The 15,189-nt window shown below is 34.9% G+C and overlaps 2 protein-coding genes and 1 pseudogene across 3 annotated transcripts; 1 reads left to right on the top strand and 2 right to left on the bottom strand.

Moving 5' to 3' along the window:
- Window positions 1–217: 217 nt before the first annotated feature.
- Window positions 218–3,199, bottom strand: LOC143549446 (ricin B-like lectin R40G3). Of its 2 annotated transcripts, none has more exons than XM_077040343.1 (4): window positions 2,997–3,199; window positions 1,633–1,755; window positions 515–747; window positions 218–360 (listed from the first exon to the last, which is right to left on the bottom strand). In XM_077040343.1, exons 1-4 carry the CDS (start codon window positions 3,111–3,113, stop codon window positions 342–344), a joined length of 492 nt encoding a protein of 163 aa, XP_076896458.1. In that variant the 5' UTR covers window positions 3,114–3,199; the 3' UTR covers window positions 218–341. The 2 variants fall into 2 exon arrangements, with proteins under 2 accessions (XP_076896458.1, XP_076896459.1); XM_077040344.1 differs by having other exon boundaries at window positions 218–363; window positions 519–747.
- A 4,698-nt stretch (window positions 3,200–7,897) lies between these two features.
- LOC143549461 (uncharacterized) lies at window positions 7,898–9,234 on the top strand (annotated as a pseudogene).
- A 726-nt stretch (window positions 9,235–9,960) lies between these two features.
- LOC143549460 (apyrase 2-like) lies at window positions 9,961–14,672 on the bottom strand. Its single transcript, XM_077040362.1, has 9 exons — window positions 14,248–14,672; window positions 11,804–11,932; window positions 11,656–11,712; window positions 11,476–11,568; window positions 11,192–11,397; window positions 11,014–11,105; window positions 10,711–10,928; window positions 10,424–10,613; window positions 9,961–10,329 (listed from the first exon to the last, which is right to left on the bottom strand). The coding sequence occupies exons 1-9, from the start codon at window positions 14,560–14,562 to the stop codon at window positions 10,214–10,216; spliced, it is 1,416 nt and encodes a 471-aa protein (XP_076896477.1). The 5' UTR covers window positions 14,563–14,672; the 3' UTR covers window positions 9,961–10,213.
- Between the last annotated feature and the right edge of the window lie 517 nt (window positions 14,673–15,189).

Genomic DNA, 15,189 nt, shown 5'->3' with positions numbered 1-15,189 from the left:
GAGCGTTTTAGTATGCAATAGGCTGGGAGTTGTTCTCCGGTTTAATTTTGTTTGATGGGTTGTATAGAGCGGCGTATCTATATCTTTGGTGGATATAATTATTTGGCTAGCGTCTCACTTGACATGTTATTAATATATTTTGTTGATCGTTCAAACAAAAATATAAAACTAAATAAAATTGCTTTTACTCAAAATACACATATATATCATCATCAACATCAACATCAACATCAACATCAATCATCATAATATTTGAAAACATCATTATTTAAGCATACATATTAGCATCATAGTGACCATGAACGAAGCACCCACATACATAAAAACTCACATAGTAACTTCTAGCCATGGATAATATACCTCCTGCACACAAAATATAATCAGAAGATTAAAACATTGATTCATAACAAAGGTTGGGTAACGAGTCAAAACATTTAAATTTTTGTTCATATAAATAAAACAAATCGGTCGGGTTGACAAACTTTCAAAAATCTTTAAATGTGTCAAGAAACACTTACAGAAAGGCGCGGTCATCCATCTCTGATTATCGCCCTCTGTCCACTTATATAGATAAATTTTGGTGCCGTCACGAACACCACCATGATCTTTATCGCCATGCCAGGCATCTACATTGAGCTTGATATGATTAACCATCCTTACTGCGTGAAAGCCATCGCCTAGATTCTTGCTTTGGGTCCAAAGAACCGATTCATCCAGCTTATCCGGATTGTAATCCGCCAGTTGAATCTGAACAAACATTCACATAACAAACAAATAATAATATTCAGTCTTCAGATACATATGCATGTTTGTAGTGATAGGGGGGGGGGGGGTGTTAGGACTGTTCTCAACTATTTTCTTAGTTGGGACAGTTGTCATTATATTTTTTTTAAAGAAAAGCTAACAAAATGCTAGAAAAACATCCAAAAACGCGAAGATATTATCATTATCATTTGTTATTTAACCTATGATTACCATTTTCATTGTAATCTCTTTGTATAAAAATCACATATTTTCAATTATTAAATATACAAAAATATCATTCACCAATATTAAGCAACATCTTACACGTGGCATCACTAATATACTTCTTGGCTACAGAGGAGTTGTCTCTTCCCTGGCTAGGAGAGAGCCACATTACCAATTTTTTCGGCAACACAAGAGCCGCCAGAGTGTTTGTTGGCTCTCATGTAGCCGAGTTAGTCCACTTGTGAGATGTATGTAGGACATTGTGTCAACTCAAATGTTATTTTTGTTTTTGTTTTTTTTTTCTGTTATTCTAGGCTAGGTGCAAGGGTGTTTCGGTGTCAATCTCCGACGGGGTCTTTTTAATTTTGATTATTTTTTAAAACACAATGCAACGACTTTTTGTATAAAGAAGTTGATCAACTTGACTATTTTGAAGATTTTCCGTAATCAATAAAATTACTCTATATATTAATATCACTTTTTAAGTTCTTTTGAATTATTTCATATTCAGAGTTAACTAGTTGTAACCAAAACAAGAACACTATACTCAAACACTACAAACTAATCTCTGCTACAATTGTAAAAGACAAAACTTCTAAGCATATAAAAATTTCAAGATCATATTCAAATCAAATGGACTTATGACTGTAAATGAGTTCGTACCGGCTTCTCAGCACCTTTGGCGTGTTTAAGTGCCTGCCCAGTAGCTTTGTTAACCAAAGCAAAAGAAGGGAAACCCTCTCCATCCTTCACTCTTGTGCTAAACTTCTCTTCCCTTATCCAATGCTGCATGTGTAACAATTCAAATATTAGTTGTGAGTTCTAAGGGGTAAACGAGCTGAGCCCAAGCTTAACCAGGTTCGAGATCTGCTCGTTTTGACTTATAAAAGCTCATGCTTGGTTCATTCTGACTTATGAGAGCCCGACCAGGCTCAAGAGCTGCTCATTTTGACTTATAAGAGCTCAAGCTCGGCTTGATTTATGAGAGCTCTACCAGACTCGAGATCGGCTCATCTCGTTTCGAGCTCCTAGTATAAAGCTCACACTCGGCTCGTGAAAGGTTTTTTTAAGCTCGATCTTAACTCGAGCTTAGATCATTTATTATTTATTAATGTACACACATATTTATATATTTTGAGAAAAATCTAAACAAGCTTAAGCTCTACTTGAGTTCAAGTGCGGTGTGAAGTTAGTACATAAAAACCCAAAAGAGTAAAAAGCTTAAAAATATAAAAACGTAAGCCCCAAATAATTTTACCATACAAGGTCTCAGGGAGGCCCATAAAAGCAAGGTGGGCGACCGCCTAGGACCCCGCTCTTCCTTGGCCGCCCGAATCCTTTTTAATAAAAAATTTATTATTTATATATTTTAAGGTTTTTAAAATTTTTAATTATATTTTAGGCCCTAATTTTTCTACTCGACCAGGACCGCCGTATTTTCAAGGATTCTTCGGATGGTCTAGTGAGACTCGAGCTTGGGCTCAATAACTATAAGAAGTTTTATTTGAGGCTCGACTGCAAGGCCGTCTCCGATAATTGCTATAAAAAATTTTAGGCCGCAGGACGAGTATAAATTCAGATCTTAAGTAAAATATAAATTTGATAACTCATACATTAAACTAATCAACTAATGTATATTCTTTGAATTTTAGGTCAGTATTGTTTAAATAAAACTTTTGATTGGACATAATACGGATTGTTTATATATATAAATATATATATATATATATAATATATATAGGGTGGGTTTAGATCAAATATAAATAAAATTAACGTGCAAAACGTGAGAATCAAGTAGAGTAATTATATATACAACAAAAGTAATTATGTAATTACTTTATGATGTAATTAGATAATTACTCTACTTGTATATATAATTACTTTACTTGATTCTCACGTTTAGCACGCTAATTTCATTTATACATTAACCTAAGGGCCAGGCGGCCCTGCTCGACTGTTTCAAGGTTTTTATTAATCCGATCTCGGCTCGTTTGCACTCCTAGTGAATTTAAACAATCAGACAATACCTGATGCTGATCGAACGGGTTGGTCGGAGCAAGAACAGGTTCACCATTACGGATAGTGAGTGAGTAATCAGGTTTAGCCTTGCAAAAAAAACCTAACAGTGGGTATATAGTCAGCATGGTGAACCGGTTGTGGTGGTGGTGGTGGTTGGTGGTGATGATGGGATTGGTGGTGGTGAGTCATATTGGTTAAGGTTGTAGGTAGTTGAAAGTTAAAAGAGGTGGTAGTTGGCTTAAATAGTAGTAGTTAAAACTTAAAAGATGTTAATGTTTTGGACGGTGAGAAAATTGGTACCCATGATGGTATTATTAATTTATTATTGTTTGTTTTGTGATGTGGCCACGTGGTAACATTAAAAAAACAATGATTGTGTTGGTTTTAGGTTTCTCTATCTTCTAGATGGTATAATAACAAGACTTCTAGTGTTCTACGTTTGTTGGTGGGGACCAAGTTAAACTAACGTACTTCTCCACATTTTACAAAATTTGAACTCTCAGAAGGGCGTATACTGCTTTAGGGGAATTGTAGAGCTTAGGGTAACGAGTGAGTCTTGGATTTTTCTTCAATAGCTCTAGGCAGGGGCGGACCCACGTAGTAACCTACGGTGTCCCAGGACACCAATATTTTTTAAAAATTTCTTAGAAGCGATATAATAATTTTTTTGAAGGACCCCATAATAATTAATATTTGGACCCCATATCTATATTACCATCCCAATCTGATAGAAACTCCACTGCTTTACAAAGCGAAAGACCCGAGTTCGAGCCTTGCAAGTTCCCGTTTTTATGCATTTTGTTTTTTTTTTATTTACTCTATATCAATTTTGGCATAGGGTTTTAACTTTTAACATCCCAACTTCCATCAGACATAACATTTATCATATTCCACCACACATATCTCAAACCCACTTCTCGACCCACGCCTCCTCAGTTTTTCCGGCCAGCCCCCGCCTCACTCCAGCCACCGTTCACCCCTCTCTGGTCTTATAAGTCTTTGTTTCCTCTGATTTTGTCTCATACTGAAGGTAATTTTAGGGCTAATTAGTTGATTGATTTTATATATAATTATACTCTTGTTGGTTATTGTATGTTGTATATTGTTGTTTAATTGTGACTTAGTTTTCTTAGAAAATTGAATTTTAGGTTAATTATGCAAGAATCATTGAAAAGAAAGTTTGAGCCCTCGTCTTCTTCAAGTAATAAATCTAAGAAAATTGATTTAAAAGACCTTCCATGGGATCCCTCCGAATGAAAACCGATTTCATCTTATCATGCTAACCAAAGAGATGAAAATAGACATACGGTCGAAGAGGTAATGGTTCGTTTTCAAAACATGAAAAGTCTTAGAGAACAACTTTAAGAATTTGTAATGTTTTTTTTATCGTTTTGAATAATATCGTATTTTGTTTGTTTTATTATGATATTGTTTTTTATTATGTTTCTCGTCTCAACTCTCGACCCGACCCGAAAATTTGAAAACCGAAAAAAATAGGACCCCATTGTCAAAAATTCTTGGGTCCGCCACTGGCTCTAGGGAGGTGAGACGGGTTCAACCATTTTAGTGTTATATATTAGTGTATTTTGATATCGAACCTGTAGAAATTTCAACATCGAACCCATAGAAAACCCAAATTTAAGTGATAAGCAATCGGTCGCTTGTCCCTCGAAATTTTCCGAACCCGTAAGAAAATTTTTCTGGCTACGTCACTGCCTCCGTATAGAAGAGAGACATCGTGCAATTAGATTGGAGACTCAAATTTTTCATTTTTGTTTGAACGACCAACAAATAAAGAATTGCATATGTACTCCGTATGGGGGTGACCCAATGATAAAAGGTCACCGTCAGCTGGCCCAACCCAGTCGTACGAAGCCCTTAAGCGTCTCAAAGTTATATCTAGTTCCGAGAAAAACCCTTCCGCCCGAAAACCTACAAGTGGTAAAAAAAACGGACTCCCTCATGCTTGTCTAAAAGCAAAATATATTTTCATCCAAATTCAGCTAAAATTAGGGCTCATACTTCAAACTTAATATGTATATTAATACAAAAAAAAATACATATATATAAATAAAAGAGAACTTATATTTTCATTTTAAACTATTATTAACGTGACATTCGTGGATATGGTGGGCCACTCAAAGATCGTAATCAAAACCAGATGTCCCCCGCAAGCATTCCTTACTGATTAAGGTTCCATTTTGAATTTTCAAACTCTTAATTTTCAGATATTTTTAACGGGGTATTGAAGCCATTAAACCTACCAATCATCAATATCTTAGTATGAGCCCTTCTGACAGAATTTTAAACTCAGGACCTCCTTAGACGAAAACCCCTAAAGGAAAACCCCAGATCACCAAATAAGATGCTTGATGGCCATAATTTTAAATTTATGTAACTTTATGATGAATAATGACTAATACGTGTGTGTTTATACGGATTCATTACAATTCAGATAAGTCTATGTATAGAATGCCCATGATGGTAACAATAATACGCGAATAGTTATGAGGTGACGCTAAATATTAAACAAAATGAATATGTTAGGACTAGTCCTGTTGTATTTTCTTTTCTTTTTTAAACTATCGTTATTTTATCTCTATATATAGTGTTGTGTAGGCACCCATTTATAATTGGTTATGGTATCATATACAAAAAGTCTCAATACTCTTGTTAGTTTTAATGATTTATAATTGTTGTGGGCGTCTCTGAAAGTAATCTCTATATCTTCTGAGGTATAGATAAAGTATGCCTACATCTCATTCTTTGTAGATTTCTATCAATAGCTTAGCTAAATGTGAGATCAGGGTTCGTCATAAGGATTTAAATGCATCAGGCCCAAAGGCCCATATTGAATCATTGTTTCATAATATGACTTAAAAAAGGTTTGGTAAAAGAATAACTATTTAAGAAAGGATTGAGAAGAGAAAGCACTTTAGGGCTTGGACATGTCATGGCAAGAGGAGAGAAGCCATTTGGAGAGAAGCCCGTAGAAGATCCAATTAAGTAGCCCAAAGCATCTAAAGGATCCATATGCAAATATAAGAACAAGCCCAAATGACAAAACTTGTGGAAAGTGATTTATGTTTGTTCATTTAATATATACACTAGGTTCATACCCATGTTACACACGGGTTGACATTAGATATGTAACAAAATGTATATAAACTATCATACAATATCATAATATATATAATAAACCATAAAATATCATCAAATTTACAACCCCAAATATATCATATATCACTATATTTGAGATATAGATAAGAATATTGTCTACATAAAAACTTACTAACTACACAAACTTAAGTTTATAACAAAAGTCATGACAAATATATAGATGTTAACATTCTTATACCGACATGATATTCAAAATTTTCGTCATCAAAACAGAATCACCATGCACTAAAACCTGAAAAAGACAAACAAAACCATGGAAGTCAATTAACTATTAACAAAAAGGTTACTAACATATATCATAAAGACTAAATGTAAACGTAAATATGTAAATACTTTTGTTATAATACACACAAAATGTGAAAATGTACACAACTTTATAGTCACAACAAATGCATCAAACTAGTTAAAAAAAATCATAGAATTTTGAAACTATAATATTATTGTAACAAACATATTAAACATAAGAACTACAACAATAGAAGATCTAAACATGTGAATTCAACTTACCAAACATCATATTCATCCACAATCCACCTACAAAACAAAACTGCCATAACAACCTACAAAACAAAAAAATAAACGATTTTAGCAGTTTATTGTACGTTTTAGGAATTTGTATTTATAAATTAATGTAATAACATAATCAACCAAAACATAGCAAACAATAAACTAAATATTTAGACTAACTAAGTAAATAAACAACTTATTGAATAATTGTTACCTTAAACTTCAACATCAGAATCCAAATAACTTTGTAAATCATCAAAATCGGACTCATAATTTTGACAATCTAACAACCATTTCACTTTCTGACCGACCTCCTCTTCCAAATCAAAATGTGCCCTGTGTTTTCTCTCATTCGAAAGCTTCAACTCATCCAAATCTCTTAATAGGAAAAGATCATTGGATTGCAAAATTGTTTTTGGCTTAACAGTCTTTTGTTGGCCGTTAACATACTTTATAACAACTAAATTCTGGAAAGGATAAAAATACCACTCATAACTAGAAAACTTGTGTGTCATTTAATTGTGCATGAACACATGTTTTGTCCGTTCATTTATGTTCGTGAATATTCGTTTTTGTTCATTCATTTATGTGTGTCCATTAAGTTCGTTTATTTATGTCCGTTTAAGTGTGTTCATTTATGTTTGTTCATGTTTGTCTTTTTGTTTATGTTTATTCACATTTGTTCATACGTGTTCGTTTATTTTTATTCAATTACGTTCGCGTGGATTTTAAACGAACGAACATGAGAAAATACAAACATGTTCATATTAAAAAAACGAACACGAACATACCCTTATTATTTGTGTCCGTTCGGTTTGTGTATAGACATACCCCTCAAATTGTACCAGGTTCACTTTCTTTATCCTAATGCACAATAGATGTTCTAGAAAATCTCCATGAATCAGGATCCTGATGCATACAGATATACAAATGATCCAAAGAAACAATTCGTTTCTAATCAAAAGAGCCGTTTTCAAGTAGCGTACGATCGATTACGTATTAATCCGTATTCTATTGATTGATCTAAGGTTATCGACAAAAAAGATTTGCATAAGCCAATTCGTTTCTTTTTATTCCAGCTTAGTATTCTTTGTATTATATGCACTAAACATCACAAATTTGGGGTCATTTTAGATTTCATTGATAACTTAAGGAGTAAGACTGAAACTTTAAATGTCGGTATATAAGTTTCAATTTCATTATTATTATTATTATTACTATTATTATTATTATTATTATTATTATTATTATCAATTCAATCTCCAATTCATCAAATTCATACAAAATCCATCACAATCAAACCTCAATAATCAATAATCACACCATGAATTCAACCACCAACACTTTACAAATCTTCATCCAAGCCCCAGATCTTCAAACCCCAATTCAAACCCTAACCCTAACCCTAACCCCAAATTCAACAATCCAAAGCCTCAAACAATCAATCCTGTCCAAATTAACACAAACCCACAAACCCCAGTTCAATTCATACCTAACCCACAACGGCCGTGTCCTCTCGGACTCCGCCGCCGTCAAACTCGCCGGAATCCAAAATCTTGAAACTGTAATCCTAAACTTCCGACTTTCAGGCGGCGGCGGCGATGGCGGCGCTACCGGAGCTGAGTCACGTGACTGTTATCTTAATATGTATGCGGATAAAAGCCCGATAAGGTTGACCCGAATGAGCAACGGTTGTCGAAATGGTTGAATTGCGCGTTGTCGAACGAGCCGTTGAAGCGGCCGATTGTGGTGGATTGGTTAGGGAATGTGTTTAATAAACAGGCATTGGTTGAGGCTTTGTTGGGTAAAAAGGTCCCGAAAGCGTTCGGGTATATTAAGGGGTTGAAGGATATGGTGCCCGTTGAGCTCGACCCGATTCCCGGGTCCGGGTCGAATTCGGATGTTAAGTTTCAGTGTCCGGTTACCGGGTTGGAGTTTAATGGGAAGTATAAGTTTTACGCAATGAAGGGGTGTGGGCACGTGTTGAGTGCGAAGGCGTTGAAGGAGATTAAATCGTCGACGTGTCACGTGTGTCGTAAGGAGTTTACGGAAGACGATAAGATTGTGATTAATGGGAGTGAAGAGGAAGTGATTAAGTTACGAGAGCGGATGGAGAGTCGGGTGGTTAAGAAGGTGAAGAAGGTTAAGAACGGGGAGTCGGGAGAGTCGGGTGTCGGTGATGAGGCGGTTACGGTTAAGGTTAGTGGGACGAAGCGTGGGAATGAGTTGAAGGGTACGAAGGTGTCGGGGAAGATTGAGACGAAGGGTGTTGATGGGACGAAGGTGAATGGGAAAGAGGCGAAAAGGTTTAAGGCGGGAGATATGGCACCGCCGAATGCGAATAAGGAGGTGTATGCGTCGATATTTACGTCGTCGAGGAAGTCGGATTTTAAGGAAACTTATTCTTGCAGGTCTTTGCCTCTTGGAAGGAACTGATGAGGTTGAACTTGTTTTACATATTATTATTGTGTGGCATAATGTTGTTTTGTTTGAACACATAAAAGCATTTGTTGACTATGTTAAAGTAATCTATTTGGATGTTATGTTTAGCTTCTGAAATTCTCAGATAACTTTTTAAATCGTTACTGTTCGACCGTCCAAAGTGTTTCGTGTTTGTATCTTTTTCATGTGAAGAACTAAGTTGTAGTCTGTATCTAAATGAAAGATCAAATGAAACATTATAGCTATTTGGGTAAAACGCTGCAACTCTTCTGCAACTCTTCGTGAAAGAGTACCGAGAGTTTGGATATATGTCTATAGATAGATTAGTATTAGTTGGTTTTTGATTTTTTTTCCTTGCCATGTTTGAATTTATGTATAATATTATGATCTTGGTTTTAAAAAACTGCTAGATGAAGGGGTAAAACGTCTCAGGGAGGGTGACATGATGCGATTACATAATGCAGTCCTTAGGCCTGTAAATCGCGTGAGGCATTTGCATTGCGTTAAGTGACGTTTGATACACATTTTGTATTTTACGCCTACTAAGCGATTGTTGCTCTTCAAGAGTAGGCGACTAGGTGATGATGCATTCCTTTAGTAGTTTTTGCTAGTGTGGTGGGAAAGATTGAACGATTGGAACAGATTTGAGGTGGTTTTCGTTTCCTTCGTTAACACGGATGTAGCCTTTCATGGTTGTAAGATTCTGATTAATATTGTTAGGAACTAAAGAAGCTCCAGGTTTTTATCGTTTATTGTATTGTATTGCATTGCATTGTAAAAGTGATTATCTGAATATTGCATTTTTAAACACACTGCAAATGAATACAAATGCTAGATACCATATTACCAACACAAATGAATCCTACTTATGTCTTTTACTGTGTTCAAAATTATAATCGAAAGTAAAAGTATCCAAGAATTCCGTCCCAAGAATTATAAACTCAAAAATAATAATAACTAGAAACCGAAAATAATATCGTTCTGTAACCTCAAAAGCATTTACCGACCCGCTCATCTGGCACTAACCCACAGTTCACCAGTTTGATACATAATACAACCGATAACGTAATAACAGCACTCGTGGTGGTGGTGGTAGTTAACGAGCTGCTGACACTGCTTCAATTGCACTGCCTAATGGCCACGCAGCCTCAACCAATGAATTTTGGTACTCGACTTTTTTCACAAGTGTAATCTGTTGCTGAGGCTGCAGAGCTGTTCAAAAACACACAATAAATTTACTTAACGGGTTAAACAAAATATAGCTAAACAGGCTGAAACGTGATTCAACTTCATTACTTCAACTTACCAAAGCCATCAACAAGCAAAGTGTATTGATACACAAGATCCATGCATAAATATGGTAAGTTACCGGACTCCACGTGAGGATATTTAGATTTGGCATCTTCAAGTGTGGTCGCACATGCAGCTTGAGCCGCCTTCTGGAATTCTGCTGGACTAACTGTGGCAACAGGTTTACTTGCATCGACAAAACCGGCCTAGATACATAATTATGTGAGTTTTTATAAAGATTCTTGAAGGATAAATGTTTAATAACAATAACAATAACAATAACAATAATAATAATAATGATACCTCAGCTGCACGATCGAAGAAGAAGGAAGCCACAAAAAGATTCTTTTGACCGTCACCACCACCACCGTTCCATACACCACCAAATGTACATTTCATGTGTGTGCAAGCCGGTTCGTTAACTTTCAGGGCTTTTATTGCTGCTTCCCTGCACTTGTTCCAGTTTGAACCGGAAGGAAGAGCCGAAGCTTTGTAATCATTTCCTCCATATTTATATACCCCTAAAATATATGACAAGTCATACAGTTCATATAACCATTTTATAACATATAAGAAGGAAACAATTAATATAACCATTAAGCATACCATTAAAGCCAGCCAAAATGCATGGATTATCAGAATCTTTTTCAACTCCAAGAATCTCAGCTCGAGCTGCCAATAATCCGTACTTCAAGTAACTGCACCACCAAAAAGATTACATCTTTAGGTTTCTTTTAAAATTATTGTTTTGTGGTTTTTAAAATATATAAATATAGAGGCAAACCTGTGAACATAAAGATAATATTTTTGACCCATGAGAAACATTTCCTTAACATAAGTATCTTCTCCGTTTGTTATTCTTGGAGCCTTTGCAGCATCCGCTTCTGAAATAGCATACGCCATTTGAACCGATCCACCACCAAGATCAACTACCCCAACTGTCTGTGAATATTTCTTGCCTAATTTCTTAAGAAGATAGTTTATGGTCACCTGTGTACATTAAAAAGATATTAAAAAGTGAACAAATATAGAATAAGCACAATGCTTGTAGTAAGTGATAAAACATACCCATTGATAAGCACCTTCTTGAGTCCCATCCAAAACAGTAACCCAATCATCATCCGATTTTAGACTGCTCTTAACTTTTAGAACATCTTTCACCTATATTAACATAAAATCTATTGTTATACAAGATAAAGAAACCATTAAAACTTTATTTTTTACAGAAGAGTAGTGTTTAGTATTTACAGCTTGCAAAATCCGTTCAGATGCATCAACTCCTAACTGTCTCAGACCTGCAGTTGCCTGCATATATATGTATAAAGATATATAAGTACACGGCCGTAATAAAATTCTAAAGTGGTATTACTTGTATGCAATAATACAAATCACTTACTCCAACTTTGACAGGTGTTTTTTCGCGCATAGCTTGTGGAACAACCGCTTCTGCTTTCTCTAACAGAGGCAGGAGAGAATCTGCAGCCTCTTTCGGGTCGGCTGCGTGTGCACTCAAACCTGGTTTCAACTACAATATAGAAGTACCCATTACTTGTTTGATGATTCTAATAGACTCATTGGTTAAGTACATAGAAGAAAAACACAATCTTTTTTTATTATGTCCATCTTACAGGCTGAGCTAGTGAATGTGATGCACCAAATGGTGATGTGAATGCACCTAACGGTATCTAGTGAATGTGAATTATTGAACGTGCATGTATATTGTATGATAGATCTTGTTAGGACATTGTATATTCTACAGTTGTTGTCCCACCGAGTAAAAGCGAACTTTACTTAGGCATACATTTTTATTTAATATACATTATGTTACAGGACTCTTCGGGATGAATTCGACCATTGTTGGAAAAATCATATTTAATCGGCGACTAGTCGCTGATCAGAGTACTAAATAATCTTTGGGTAATCAGCAAGAAAATAGGTAGTCTGACCTAATTGGTCAAGCAGTTTCCAGCCAAATTCTGGTGATTCCGAATATATGTATACACAAAAATGTGTGTGTGTATGTATATATAGAGGGACCTTCATTGGGGAACAACAAAAGGACGGGGAACCATAATTTTACTGTTTACATGTAAAAGACTGATTTTAACATGTACAAAATTCATTTTTGGATAATTTTTTACGGATTTTTTGCATACAAACACATCTGGAAAGCATTCTTATAATATAAACTCATTTTTAAAACAAAAATATTTTTACTTTTTTGTAACTTTTTTAATTAGAACGCCTTCTACATGTGTTTATATGTAAAAGCTCCAAATAATATTTATGTAAAAATGACCTTTTTAACGTGTAAAAACATGGTTTCCCAATGAACTCATCCCCTATATAGATGCATATATAAAACTGAAAATTACATATAAAAGTTCCAGGGCGATTAATCTTTAGTACTACTCCACCACCTAACTGGCGACTAGCAAGTTCTACAACATTGAATCGGACAAAGGACTTGCAAGATTCAAAGATCTAATAGTGTAACAAATCTAATCAGTTTGATTATATATTTCTTGAAAATAATGTAATGTTCTATCATTAACAGAAATTGCACATAATTGTTAATAAACCTAACCTAATTGCATTATACCATAACAACAGTAACACAAAAATCAACAACATAGACCAATCAAATTTCCTGCTCAAAAAGCTCAAGTCCGCTACCAGTAATAAAAAATTTCAACTTTGCATAATTCTTTTCTCAAGATTTTTCATATAAACACATGTAGAAAGTGTCCTAATAATAAAAATTCATTTTCGTAATAATAAATTTTATTTACCTTTTTTTAACTGCTTCTTTAACTTTTAAAATTTTAATTAAAACGGCTTCTACATGTGTTTATATGTAAAAACTCCAAAAAAAATCATGTAAAAATAACTTTTTTACTTGTAAAATAGATTTTACATCTAGTGAGTTCTACAACGTTGAATTGGGAACCAGGTAACCATTACTTTCACATGTAAAAAACTCATAAAAAACTAATTTTCACATGTACAAAATTCATTTTTGCATAAACTTTTTTCAGTGTTTTTGAATATAAAGTTATAAACACATGTAGAAAGCGTTCTAAATTTCTAATAGTAAAAAAAAATCATATTTGTAATAAAAAGGATTATTTACTTTTTTTACCTGCATTTATAATTTTTAATTAAAACGGATTCTACATGTGTTTATACGTCAATACTCCAATAATTATTATGTAAAATGACTTTCTTGGAGGGATGCTTGGGATTCCTTATTTTACCTCCTTATAACTTTTCCCATAAGTTAATAAAGTTACAACTTTGTAACTAATTAACTTATCCCTTCACAATACCAAACACCTTTTAACTTTTTTCAAAAGTTAACAAGTCATAAGCTGCTTAAAATAAGCAATCCCAAACACCCCCTTACATGTAAACAGCCCGACTATCGTAAGATTCAAAGATCTACAGGTTTTACAAATCTAATCACTTTGATTTTACATTTCTTGAACATAATGTAATGTTCTATCATTAACATAAACTAACACATTACACCGGATGATCTACTTCAATTTATAAGCTAATTGCATTGTTAATAAACCTGACCTAACTGCATTACCATCCCTACGTATTAGCCGGATCTCAGTTTTACAATAATGCAATTCCGGATCTCAATAATAATAATAATAATAACAATGTAATGTTCTAGCATTACTGTAACCCAAACCAACGCCGGATCTACTTCAATTCCTAACCTAAACTATACTTCTTTGCATTATTATTATTATTATTATTATTATTATTATTATTATTATTATTATTATTATTATTATTATATCGTAACAACGATAACATTATTATTACCTGTTCAAAGAGCTCAAGTCCATCACCAATCCTGACAAGATCCAACTTATGATCAAAACAAAACACATGAACTCTACTCCCCGAACTCCCAGCATCGAACACCACCGCATACTTATTACTCCCCGGGTCCATTCGCACCGCATAATTCGGCGAAAACTTTCGGTTCGATGAGACACCATCAACCGGAGCCCTAGGCATTAAACACAACACAAACGTGACGAGTAAAACAGGCACCGAAATTACCAAAATAGCCCCGCGGTAACGGTTAATTTTATCGGATAATGACTCGTTGTGCGGCTGACGGCGTTTAATCATTTTGTCAGTTAGTAGTTGTTGATCTGATGGTGATGACGTGGCGAAGACCTGGCCTTCTAGAAGCTCTGCGGCGGATGGAGATCGGTACCGGATCTGGCCGTTTCCGGCGGCGGATGACGGAGATTTGTGAGAAGAAGAATTATCCTGTACGGACTCCAGCTCGATTCGAATTGGCCGATCGGATCGATCGGGTCGGATCGGATCGGATCGGTTGGAGAGTATAGTGAGTGTTGATCGGAGAATAATAATAATAATAATAATAATAACATTAATGTGGTGGTGGTGGTTGGATTCCGATCGGAGGATATTTATAGGGCATTGTGGTGGTGGTTTGGGGCAAAGGCAGTTGTTAACAAGTAGTTATTATTATTAATATTAATATGAAGTTTAAGTGCAGCAAAGGTTTGCCTTTACGTGGTTTGGGCAAAATACGGTATTGAATAGGATGAGCGTTTTCGGTACGGGTACTGATTGGTATCAGACCGTACCGCTACCAATTTGGTATCATCGATATCAAGTTTTGAGTTTTCGATATTAGTACGATACCGATATTTTCTGAATTTTCTTAATTTTCGGGATCTGTACTGGTACCATCCTGAGCTCATTCCTAATTGGGATTATAATTGC

This window comes from Bidens hawaiensis, unplaced genomic scaffold (genome assembly GCF_021521415.1).
Source record: "Bidens hawaiensis isolate Kalapana, Puna unplaced genomic scaffold, B.hawaiensis_p1.1 tig00015564_1, whole genome shotgun sequence".
NCBI classification, from domain to species: domain Eukaryota; kingdom Viridiplantae; phylum Streptophyta; class Magnoliopsida; order Asterales; family Asteraceae; genus Bidens; species Bidens hawaiensis.
This window is presented reverse-complemented; position numbering and strand designations above follow the sequence as displayed.